The following is a 12,481-nucleotide window of genomic DNA, read 5'->3' as shown; positions in this document are numbered from 1 at the left end:
TGCCATCCATCCCCTACCCCACCCCACCCCAGCCCTGACCAGACTAGGAGGGCATGACCAGACTAAGGAGTCTGGCTTAGGGCACAGTGGGTGTGAAAGGACGCAGGGGATCTTGGAGGACCTTCCCAGAAGCCTCTGCAAGGATTTGAGGGTCCTACGGAAAGTGGAAATGCTTTGCCTGGTTTCGTAGAGTTCAGAGTCCAGAACTGTAAGTTCGACTGTGATCGGCACTCCCACAGCAGCAGGCACCTAAACTATAAACATCGAAAGTTAAAATTCTTTTTAATCGCAATAAATGAAAAGCTCTCAAGATCCTCTGGGAGAAAGTCTGTGGCAGCACTTGTAACATTTGCTTCACGGAGGGTCCTCAGTGAAAGCGAAGGGTTTCACCCCCCCCCCACCGCCTCCTTTTCTCTGAGGCCGGCTTTTTCTCTCCTGCTCTAATCCACGCCCCCCCCAGCACCCACTTAACTTATCTGGCAAATCACCCCCGCCTCCTTTCTGCTACCTCCACTTTCTGGCTCTGTCTTCCCCCCACCTTTTGCCAATTTCCACGCTGTGTCTGTCTGTCTCCTTACATTTCGTTCTCCCTTCCACCACCTCCTGATTGAGGCTGGGACTTCCGAAATGTTCTTTCTCACATTTTCACAAGCAGTTGATGTTAGCGTATTTTGAATCTCCTTTTGCCTTGGATGGCATGAAGGAAGTCCTCTGCAACGGCTGAAGCCAGCGCCAGTGGACCAGTTGGAGAGCCAACCCGGATGCTCCAGAGTCAGGTATGGGGGAGGCAGATGTGCTGAATTTGGTGCCCACTTGGCCCACTTTACCACAGCCTTAGGATACACACACCCTGATTATACCCCTTCCCAGAACTGGTAACCAGGACTTCTGCATTGCCACTTAAAAGCAGTAACACCACAACCAACATATGGAGATGTCATCATGATTAAACAGCATATAATAGCCGGAGCAGGCGCGATAATAGCCTAAACAATCACCAACAAAAGAAACGTTGTCTGGAAGGAGGCAGATCCAAAAGCCTGAGTTTCGAAGACTCGCCTTAAGTTCCTGGAGATCTCTCCTAGTGGAAGTGAGCGAGCGCGTGGTCCTTTGACCTGGTAAGGTTGCTTCAAATAGTAACCCTGTCTTCTGACGGAACCCCTTGAAGTAAGTGAGCGAGAGGCAACAGTGCTGGGGGAGCCTTGCATCCAGAGGAGTTCCACCTGGAAAGCAGTTGGAACCCCATTGGAGCAAGGGGTTCCTGAGAAGGAACCCTGTTGTGTGAACAAATTGGCCCGCCTCGTCCCTCCTTCTGGTCCCTCTGTCTCCTCCCACAGCGTCCTCCCACTTGAGTCTTCTAGGCGCTGGTTCTAGTGGAAAGCTCGCTACGGGGGCTGAGGATGGGGGAAGGAGGAGAAGGGGCTCCAGTCCGCCTCTCCTCCGAAGCCCGCAGAGAATGCAGTGCGGGCTCCATTTCCGAAAGGAGTTTGTAGGCACTGGATCGTCCCTAATCCGCAAAATATTATGAAAAAACACCCCACAAAACAAACAAACAAAAAACGGAATCCGATGAGACCTCCCCACCCCTGTACCCTCGCCCCACTGAAAAGATAGATATATTTGAGACAAGCTTAAATGTTTTCATTTTTTAATGTTAGCGCTTGTGCTTTGGTTGGTCATCTGTATACTTTGACTCCTTGAAAATACCATCGGAATGAAATGAACAAAACCCACTGTTTTCCAAAATAAAAAGCGACCCGGAGCGGGCGAATACCCCTGCCCTGGCAGCAAGATCTCCTTTGGTTTGGGCTGAGATCCAGCACCAGCGAGGGGGCGGGGGTTGCTTGGGGGCGGGGAGCGGGTGGAACAGTTCCCTAGAGTGGCCCCGCGCGGCGCCTGCGTGAACCAGAGCCCGTAATGTATGCTGCCATTAAGAATCCATGCAGTTTCCAGCGCTTGGGGCGCAAGGACGCATGTGTTGCTGGAATTCAATCCGTGGGGGGAATGCAGATTGGGCTGCGACCCACTGGGTTTGATTTATGAACGGTTACACTAGCGATTGTTTACACATTGCATTTCAGAGTCCTGGCACACCCTCCCCGCCGCGGGCTGCGGGTGTGGGAGCCTGCTTCAGCGCGGGGATCAGCCTTCATCCTTCTTCCGCCCCTCCGCGTACCCTGGAGATCACCCACAAACTCCCTCCCAACCCTGTCTCCAGTGAAATCAGATTTTGATTTCAATGAATCCAAGAGCGTATGTGTAGTTCTCCGTCCTCTACAGCCTACACCATGGCTGCAGACCCAGGATCTGGGTCTCGACTGCAGCTCTTTACTTCTTTGTAAGGCCATGAGGAGTCTAAAAATAGGGTGGAGGCAGAACGACTGGCAGATCAATAGGACCCGTCTCCTTGCCATTTCAGTTGTGCTGTCTTATTAATTATGAAAGGATCCGCCCGATCCTCGCCTCTCTGCCCCTCTGCGGAGCCCTTAATGGCGGTTCCTTTGCATGCTGCCTCTAGTCACCACAGAGGAAGTCGCGTGTGGCTGTTAGGGCCCAGCTTGGAGCAACCGTGGTTAGGGCTCAGGCCCACCTGGGGCCTGGGCAGCGGGCTGACCACCGGCGTTGTATCCGTGTGTCAAAGAGCGGTCCTCCAGTGCACCGAGTAAAGGAGTTGCTCTTAACTTGAAAACGCCTTCCTTTTCCCACCCCCTCAAGTATAAGCAGAATCTGGGAGACATGGCCAAGTGTCCTAACTAATTAGGATCCCCATGAAGTCAGCAGGTCATCCGGACAGTTGGTGAGCAGGCGACTAGATCACCTGGCGCCGTGTGTCCCTCTAGGAATTCTGGAATCTCGGAGGAAGAAACAAAAGGACACCCCGTTTCAAACAATAACTTTTATTTTATACTTCTCTATACTTTGTAGCAAATTTTTGCTGAATTTAATTTATAATAAACTTTTTAAATTACATCTCTCTCTTTTTTTTTAAAATCAAGGCTCTTTTATGTCAAAATCTTTTTTTTTTAAATTCTATTTTAGATTTAACATTGATTACCCCCTTGTGAACTATACCGTTGGATATTCAGGTATTACTGTATGTGTAACAGCTAAAACAAGAGAGAGGAGGGGACATAAAGGCAGTGGAACTGAAGGAGGCGACGACAATAGCAGGTGAAACCGGCCCCTCGTGACCATAGCAGCATCTCTTCTGACAACCTGTCCTACTATACCCAACCTCTTTCTCTCTCTTATCCTTAAAAATGCAGAACCCACACGCTTGTGTTTTTCGCGTTTCTGGAGGAGAAATGTGCTGTGGAAATGATCAAAACAAGGTACTGTGGAAGAAAGACGTGAGCGATTATTCACCAGATGCTCCCCACGTGGGCATCACTCTTGAGCTCATTCCCCTGGCCTTCTCCTCTCCTCGCTTTCTCATTAGGAGGAGCCCATCATTTTTCATGTTATCAACATGATTAATATAGTAGGTGGCCCAGGGCCATTCCTGAGATTCTTTTGCCAAAAAATAAATAAATAAATAAGTAAGTAAAATTAAAAACAAAATTAAAAATGGGGGTGAGTTTGCCGTTTTCTTATTTTTGTGTGAAGACGGACTTAAGGTGAGGTCCGATTTTGGCTGTGCTTGCTTTGCTCACTGATCGGTAACATTTGGCAACTAAAACACAAGGACTCAACCAAAATAAAAAAAAAAAATTAAAAAAAAAAAAAGAGAGAAACAGGATTTCCCACAATCCCATATGAGTGTTTTCAATATCACAGAGAATCACAACGTCCTTAGAGAACGAATGGCTCTTCCTCTCGATTTCCGGGAGCATGGAGTGAGTGTGGGTGGGTGAGCGGAGGGGGGACCCGGCCCCGTGCTCAGAAGGAAAGCCAGGTCGCTAAAGCTGCCGAGAGAGACACCAGGAGCACGGAAAGCGCCGGGAGCAGGGACCCCGCCGCCCCGTTGCCGCTGCCGCAGAGTTCGAATAAGCTGCCTTGGATATTGAGGTTTTTCGATTCTTTTCTCAGTTTATCCCACATATCTTTCGCCCCTTCCTGGCAATCCGTAAGAGCTGTGACCGTGCAGCTGTGGAAATCCTCCCAGTATCTGGCGAGGAACAGAACAAAACAGGAGTAGGATCACTTTGGGTGCGGGAGGACCTTACGTCTGCGCCCCGGGTGACTGCGTCCTCTCTAACCTTCCTGGGCATCTTCTCCCCACTCGCGCCCCCCTCCCCCCGTTTCCCAGACCTGTTCTGAACTGAGTAAGGTCCTGCTGGATCTTTGTCCCATCCCAGAAACCCGGTCCCAGGGAGTGTGAGCCTCTTTTCCCCCTGATTTTCCTAGTCCGGTGCTTAAAGGGGACCTGAAAGCCAGGAGCGGGGTCGCACCCACTGCGTGGCGCTGGCACCATGGCCTGCGCCAACAGATTGCTCACCCTCCTCCCGGAATGCTAAGAAAACATCTCTAAGCCTTGCAAGCTGCGGCCCATTAATGCCTCTTAGCTCGCAAGATGGGCGACTTGCTCTGAGCCAGGCCCTCCCCCTCCTGGCTTCTCACATTCTCCTCCCCCTCGCCCCTTCTGTTTCCCTCCTCTGTGTGCCGCGGTCCTCTCGCCTTCGCCCTGCTTCTCTCCCTCCACCCAGCCCCCACACCTTCCTTTTGTTTCCAGTTTCTCTTCACCCTCCCCCCTTTTCTTTTCCCCTACCCTTCGTTTCCCCCTTCTTCCTCTCCGCGTTTCCCCCACTTGCTTCGGGTCGTCCAAGGCCATCCCACCTTCCACAGTCCCAGTGCTCCAAAGGCGTCGGGAGCCCCCGCCTGCTCGCCACTTCTCTCCGTTCCCCGTTCCCCGGTAGGTGAGTGTTAAGTGCCTGGGCACCTGAGCGGGCTCTTGAGCCCTCTCCAGCTCTTGCAAACCCCTGTGCTCCTGGTCTGAGAGCAGAGTGCTTCTTCTAACTTCATCCCTAGTCTTTTTCATAGGTTTGAGACCCAGGAGCTTCGCTCCTACCTCCTCTAGGTGGTAGCACCCACATAGACTGGGCAAGTTGGCCACCTATTCAGTTCCCCCGGGGCAGGACTCGTGATCCCCCCTACCTCAGGTCAGTTCCCGAACCAACTCAAGCAACTCAGTTTCCCCCGCACCCCGCATCCAGCCCCCGGGACCCCCGTCTCTCTCTCTCTCTCTCTCTCTCTCTCTCTCTCTCTCTCTCTCTCTCTCTCTCACACACACACACACACACACACACACACACACACACACCTTCCTTTCAGATTCAGCCCCGCCCCCACAAGCTTCATCCAACGTTTTCGTCTTTTTTCCTTCCTTCTTTTTTTTCTTATTGTCCCCCTTGAAACCCAGAATAGATTCTGAAACTAAATATAATTCCAAGGCATGATCGATTTCTAAGGCACTGTCTCCTTTCGAAGCTGGGTCGATCTGTGCGTCTGGTAACTCAGGTCTGGTTCCCATTTCGCCCGACCCTGAGATCAGGTCAGCAGCCACTCTTAGCAGTGTGGGTGGATTTTTGTTTGTTTTGTTTTTGTTTTTGTTTTTCCTCAGCTCTTTCCCTTTTTGTTCATGTCGGGACTGTAAGCTTGTTGAAGGCAAGCGTAGCCTTTGCTTCCACTCCTAACCTGGCTTCTAGCCCATGCAAGTTAGAAACGCTAGTTGGAGTTCCTGGAACTCAGGCTGCCTTCTAGTGACTTTCTCTATTTGAGTTAATAGGGCCCAGGGACCCGGGCACAGGACTTTCCGTTTCCACAATTAGTAACAAATACCAACATTTACAGACACTGCAAGGCCCTAGGGACAACTCCTCTTCCACAGAACTGCAAAATATATCGCCCCTGGGAAGCCAAGGACACATGAACTAGTCCTTTCTTTAGGTGACCCAGATGGGGACAGAGCACTTCTGAAAGGGGAGTATGGAGAAGAGCCAACACCCACCCTGGGCTGGGAAAAGCGAACTTCACCCACTTGCTGAGCCCTATTAACTCAGTGGGGTCTGAATCCAGCTGCCCACAACTGCAGGGGTCTTGCCCTTCTCTTGACCATGATTTCAGGGCCTTAGTCTGGCTAAAAAAAAAAAAAAAAAAAAAAAAAAAAAAAAAAAAAAAAAAAAAAAATCTTTTTTAAATGCTGGGAATATACCATGTTTTAGCAAATGCTGGAAGTTCTGGGGTTCTGGAAACCTGTCCTGCCTGGCAGGTTCATTCTTATCTGATGTTTGAAATTAAATTCTCCCCCACAACTCCGTTTTATTGTAGCAAAATACCGGCCACTTCTTGGAGTTTCTAGTGGGTACAGAGGTATTTAGGAAAGTTTATAGCTAGATGGACACTTCCCAGCTGATCATAACTTAAGTGAACACCCCTCTTCCTTGTTTAGGAAGAGAGGAGTCATGCATGCATGAAGCCATGGTGTGGAAAAAACGGGCACCTCAGCCTCTGGGAACAAAGACGCCTTTCTTCAGCTTTATTGCAAGGGGAGTTTGTGGGAAAGGTGGAATACATCTGTTTATACAGCTGTTTGTTTTTTTTTTCCAAAAGGAAAAGAAAATGTATGCTGCCAGAGATAGGGGCATTTCTAAAGCCGGCAGAAAGGTCCACTGCAGCGGGCTTTCCTGGATGCCTCAGCTATTGCCAGCTGATGGCGGTCTGGTCCACTATTGAGAAAACACCACCCAGCCAGGCAATGAGGGCCTCTTCTCTCCCAGGGTCTGTAGCTGCTCTGTCTGGGGAAACAGTAGCTATGGGAAGGAGCGAGGTGGTGGGAGCAAGGAGCTTGGCTACTCAAAACTTGGGGATGGGTTAGCATAACCTTGGCAACACCTGCCAAGCTCCTAGATCACTGACACAGAATATGGTTTCAGACTTTCTCCATGAAACAGGGAGATCCTCACTCCCTTCCTGCACTTGGTGACTACTTTTGGGTGTGTTTTGGAGGGGCTTTGCCTTTAAGTATCTAGTATTACCCCGACACCCTGACTCTCCTTAAACCAGAACGACAGTTCAAGAGTACGAGGCTGGCTGCCCATTCACAAGAAGAAAGATTGGGGATTATCTCAAAGGAAAGATTTTTTTTTTTTTTTTTTTTTTTTTTTTTTTTTTTTTTGTGGAGCAAGAAACAGTTAAACTGCCACTCTGCCACTTTCCCTGTGTCCATGCCTTTTGGGTGCAAGGCTGCCTGTAAGGATGAAAAGATTAGGCTATTGGAAGATTCTTTCTTGGCCCACCTCAGGCCATGGAGTCCCCTTAGTGCAGACTCTAAGCCAGGGACCTGAGCCTGAGGACAGCCCTGGCCAGTAGGTAGAAAGGCACAGATCCCCACTAGCAGAATATTGGAGGGGGGAGGGGGAGAAGATGAGGGTGGGGAGTGGTGTGTACCCTGATCTCAGCAGAGCCAGCAGAAGGGAAACCCAGGGTCAGAGAGGACACTTACGTGCACACGGTCTTGATGTTCGTCTTGTCGTCCAGGCCCTGCGGGTAGTTGGCCATGCTGTCACCCAGCTTGAGCAAACAGTCTGAAAAGCCCTTAAAGACTGCATCGCACTTGCCTGCTGCTCTCACGGCCTGCACCAGGTAAGCTGCGGGGAGGAGGGACACCAGTAAGCACCACCACCACTCTGCCCCACTGCTGACCTAAGGCCCCTTGGGGGTGGTCTCTTTTATGATCCAGCACTGTGGCCCTGGAATGACCTATTTGCATTCCGTCCACCTCTGGTGCAGACGGAGGGATCCGAGCTAGCGTAGGTGGGTGAAGAGGGATAGCAGGGAGGTGAGTCCATTTATTTTCTCCAGCCCCCCTCCCAATAGCGCTCTATTTCTTTTTCTGTTTTCATCGCCCCCTCTTCTCACCTCCCTCATCTCCGTTATTACTCTTTTTTCCCCCTCACTCCCTCCTTGTCTCTCAACACTTCCTCCTGCAAAACCCTGTCACGTCTCGCGGTGCAATCTTCCATTTTTGTGGTGACAGAGGAGGTCTGAGAAACAGTGTGCTGGGGACGAAAACAGGCTGGGAAAGGCGGTGAGCCCCAGCTGACCTAACCGCCACACCCCCAGAATAGCCAACCGACCCCCAAATCTTTGCCAGCGCTCAGACAATTCAAATAATTGCTGAATGAATGAATGAATAGTCTTTGGAAGGCTGCAAGGGTCAAGACCACAATGGCCAAGACTGTAAGGGCCAAGGGAACAGATTATTATTATTATTATTATTATTATTATTATTATTATTATTATTATCATCGTCGTGGTCGTCGTCGTCGTCGTCGTCGTCGTCGTCGTCGTCGTCATCATCATCATCATCATCATCATCATTCATCATCATTATGATTGCCCAGCATGGAGTCTCTTGTTTGTGAAACTCTTAGGTGAATACTTCCTCTGCACCTCTGAAGAAGGGCAATAAATGTCCAGGGACCTAGCTGGGGTGAGGATTGGTCTCAGTAGCTGTGTGTGTGTGTGTGTGTGTGTGTGTGTGTGTGTGTGTGTGTGTGCGCGCGTAGCACCCTGTTTTCTCTTTGAGTCTCTGTATCTCAAACCTTTGCACACCCCCTTTATGTCTCTGGAAACCGCTAGATCAGACCTTTCTTCTCAAGGTTGCAGCTAGGCTGCTAAGGACCCAACAAGCTGCGGCCTAGGGCCCTGGCTCTGAGGGGGTTGGGGTGGGGTGGGGGTTGGAGGAGGTAGAAGCTGTGACAGAGGCAGTGGGGGAGAGAAGAAAACAGAATCAGGCCACACTGAGGTCCTAGCTCCCATACTCAAGCCAACCAAACTCGGAGGCGGTGAATTTAAGAGCTGCCAGCTTCCTGGCAGACCAGCGCATTTAAAAACCCATTTCTCCCCACACGGCTAACAAACACCCCGGGTACCCGAAGGGCTTGAGAGGGGCTCAAATCTCCGCTATAATGGCGGGGGAGGGGTGGAGGGAAAAGGTGAAATCAGGAATGGAAATGGGCCGTGGGCTCTGGGGGTCCGAGCACAGGCCTCTTCTGCCTCCATCCCGGTGTGAAAGCTAGCAACCGTCCCAGTCTTAGGCAGCTACCTGTCCCTGAACATCAAACTACTGCAGACTCCAGGGAAGGTGACCCAGTCAGCCACAGCCAGCCGAGAGCTGCGCTTGGCAGATTGCAGCAGGAAGAGCTAGGCGGGACTACTGCTTTCTAATCCGGAACGGGAAGCTCTGCGGAAGGGAGCGAGGTTAACTTCCACCTCAGCTGGGACAAACACACAACCTTCCATAGACCTAGACTCTCCTTCACACCGATTTTTAAAAACCCTTGGCACTATAATAAAAGCAGAATTTAAACACTGACACCGTGTCTTATAAATAAATCGTTGTTCTACTGTAGCTCGGTCACGATGAAAGAAATCCTATTTAGCTTCCTCTATAATGTATGTTACCAACATGCCTTTGCAAAAAGAAAACAAAATGCGACCTAGCCTCTCTGGCTGCAGGCTCTTCCTGACTCATTGACCTCCAAAATTCGGTGTCCGATTTGAAAAGAGGGGTTGGGGCTTTCTGGAGGCGGGAAATCTCCCTGTCACTTTATTTTTCCAGGCGTTGCTGGATCAGACCCTGTAGGGCGCATGTGTGTGAGCGTGTGTAAAATACGAATTCGGGAACATTTCTGTGTCTCGCAATTGTGGCTTCTAGAAATCAAGCTTGCACTGGAAAGCCGGAAGCAGTGCGCGGGACAGAGGTTGCAGGCATAAGCCTCTGCGCACATCGGTCGAGTTCCCGGTCCTTTCTGAACCTGGTTTCTGTAACCCCCAGGCAGGCAGCCGACCCGTCTCCTCTACATCCCTATCCAGTGCGGTTTTCATTTGCTCATTCATTTCTTGGATCTCTCTCATTCATTCCAAACTTCCTCATCCTCTACTTCCCCGCCCCTCCCCAACCCCCACGCTTCTTGCCAAATGTCAGTAATTTGGGAGAGCTTCCATCTATGAATTAATAAAGACTGAAGCTCTGATGCAAAAAAAAAAGGGGGTAGACATTTGGGGGCACATACATTTTAATTCCACTATGAAAATGATGGTCATTTTTCAGGCCGAGGTTAATCAAATGAATCCCTCCTGCAAATCACTGTTTCACTATATTCTATTTTCACCCATTAGGAAACAGAGTCTCTAAACATCCTCCAGGTGAATCCCCTATCTTAAAACACTCGCTTTTTCTTAATCTGTGAACATTGGTCATCTAACTACAAAATGCCATGCTCACTCATTTCCAATACTTAAAGAATTTGCTGCCCTTGGGATCCATGTCCTATGATGGTTGCAGCTCTTTGAACTAATGTCAAAGGCACAAAACCACCAGATACAACGCATTAAGTCATTTCCTAAAATTAAAGGAAAAGCCAACATCCTGCTGCATGCTCCTTGCTTTGCAAGACCCCAGTTTCTGCAAAACAATAAACAAACAATCAAAAAAAATCCCCCAAATCAAATTCTCAAGATTATGTCAAATGCATATGGACCCCGATGGAAAGAATCAGTTTTAATGTTCCAGGAGCCCCAATTCCTCTACATTTCTTATGAAGAAAAAAATGTTAAGCATCCCCGTCTCCTGTCCCACACAAATTCCCTGACGAGCCCCTGAAATTCTGCAAGGATTTGTCTGTAAAGAATGCTATATCCTGGCACGATAACAGCTTTCTCCATCTCCAGAATAACCACAGGAGAGTTTCTATTTTTTCCTTTTGTCCATTCTATTAATAAACTGCTTTACTTTCACTTTTCAGCTACGTTAATTAATGTTCCAATCCGGTATCAGACAAGCAAATTCACTAGTATTTAAAGCATTTGCATATTGGATGGAAAAAAATATGAACTTTAAGAAAGCTTCCCAACAGTGTAGCTGAGACTCGACATTCCTTAACATAAAATGGGGGACTAAGTCAATCCATCCACAAACAGCCGCAAACAAAAATGACAAACACACGAAAAGACATATTGCAAACACGGTAAAGCCCTTTCCTGTATAAAAAGACTAGCGATGGTAATATGTAAAATCACAGACACACATGAGCCTGAAAAAGTAAAAGTGCATATTTGGTTGATTTATCCTTCTCAGAGTAGTCTGCGGTGCCGGGAGCAAACGCTGCAGCTCGGATATAGGGGGAGGGGCGGGGGAAGGACAAAGTTCTAAATGCTGCAGTTTGAGGGCAGCCTTGGAATATCTTCGCTTTCTGCATATAAACTTTTCAGCCCTCAGCTGCCTAGGCATCTTATTCTTGCCTTCACGTTCCGACCCCTCAAGATAGTATCTTGCAGTATAACATGGGACAAATGCTACGAGCGCTCAGATCCTGTTTCAACCCCGAAAAGAGAGAAAAAAAAAATGGATGTGCGCTTTGGAGAAAAAGGGGAAAACCCCCCTTGGAAAATAGCTGGTCACACACTTCCCTGCAGAAGAAATTTCTTTCTTTAGGAAGACCCAACCAGGACTCCAGAGTCCCCAAGAGCTAATACCCGGATCCCGGGAGTCTGCAGGGTTTTCTGCAACCAGAGGCTGTTGCCGGCCAGCAAAGTCCCCTTAGGCGCCTCTGGGGCAGGCAATCTCCAGCCGCCTACCGAGCCTTACCGGGCGGCCACTTACCTATTTGCACCGCGAGGATCAGTGAAATATATCTGCCGTTCAACTTAAGTCCCATCCTACGTTTAGTCAAACCATTTGCGACCGCAGACCTTTAAATAGTTAGTTTAGAGAACGCGGGGGAAAGCTGAAAAATAGGCATTGCCAACAAGTTCCGGGAGCGACAGAGACTTTATGCACTGGGAAGGCAGAGGGAGGAGAGAAAGAGAGGGAGCGAGGAAGAGACAGAAAGAGAGCGAGAGAGTGAGAGGCTGTGGGGGGGGGGGGAGCTGGGAATGGTTCACTCCATTAGGAGGGGGCGGAGGAAGTACAGCCTCACGCCCACGAACAGGCCTGACGTGGGGGATGACACGGATTGATTTTTTTTTTAATATAGACACCTTGGTAGAGAATCACCATTTATAGTCATAAGACTCTGGAATTAATCAGATATCTCCAATTAATGTGCGATCTCAATGAAATCTCGCCTCTCTGGGGTGACCTCTTCTCATCCCGGTGGCCACCCCCGCCTCCTCGTTCCAGGGGCCCCCAGCCCCGCCCCCTCCCTGCGCAGAATCGGGGCTCCCTCTCCTCTCCCCGCCCGGAGCCGGGGAGTCCTAGCGCGCCCACTCGATTGTTCAACCTGCTCCCTCCTTCACTGGCGCCACAACGAACCCAGACACTTCCCACCCTGCAGAGAGGTTTGAGAAGCTTCAGGCCGGAGTGGGAAGAAGGGAGAGACTCATCCGAGCCGAATCACCCCTCTCTCGCCCTCAGCTGTCTGCAGACTTGCCTACCCTCATTTTCTCCAGCCCTGCAGCTGAGCTCTAGGCGCAGCCTTGAGCGCGTGAGCACACAACCGGGTTCCCGGCACACGCACACACTCACAAAAGCGCACGC

At 49.8% G+C, this 12,481-nt stretch overlaps 1 protein-coding gene across 1 annotated transcript; it reads right to left on the bottom strand.

Moving 5' to 3' along the window:
• Window positions 1–2,881: 2,881 nt before the first annotated feature.
• On the bottom strand, window positions 2,882–11,847 carry Nrn1 (neuritin 1). Its single transcript, NM_053346.2, is given in 3 exon segments — window positions 2,882–4,108; window positions 7,442–7,586; window positions 11,606–11,847. Coding segments are annotated over 3 exon segments (429 nt in total). The 5' UTR covers window positions 11,661–11,847; the 3' UTR covers window positions 2,882–3,879.
• Window positions 11,848–12,481: the final 634 nt, after the last annotated feature.

This window comes from Rattus norvegicus, chromosome 17 (assembly GCF_021556685.1).
Source record: "Rattus norvegicus strain SHRSP/BbbUtx chromosome 17, alternate assembly SHRSP_T2T, whole genome shotgun sequence".
Classification (NCBI taxonomy): Eukaryota; Metazoa; Chordata; class Mammalia; order Rodentia; family Muridae; genus Rattus; species Rattus norvegicus.
This window is presented reverse-complemented; position numbering and strand designations above follow the sequence as displayed.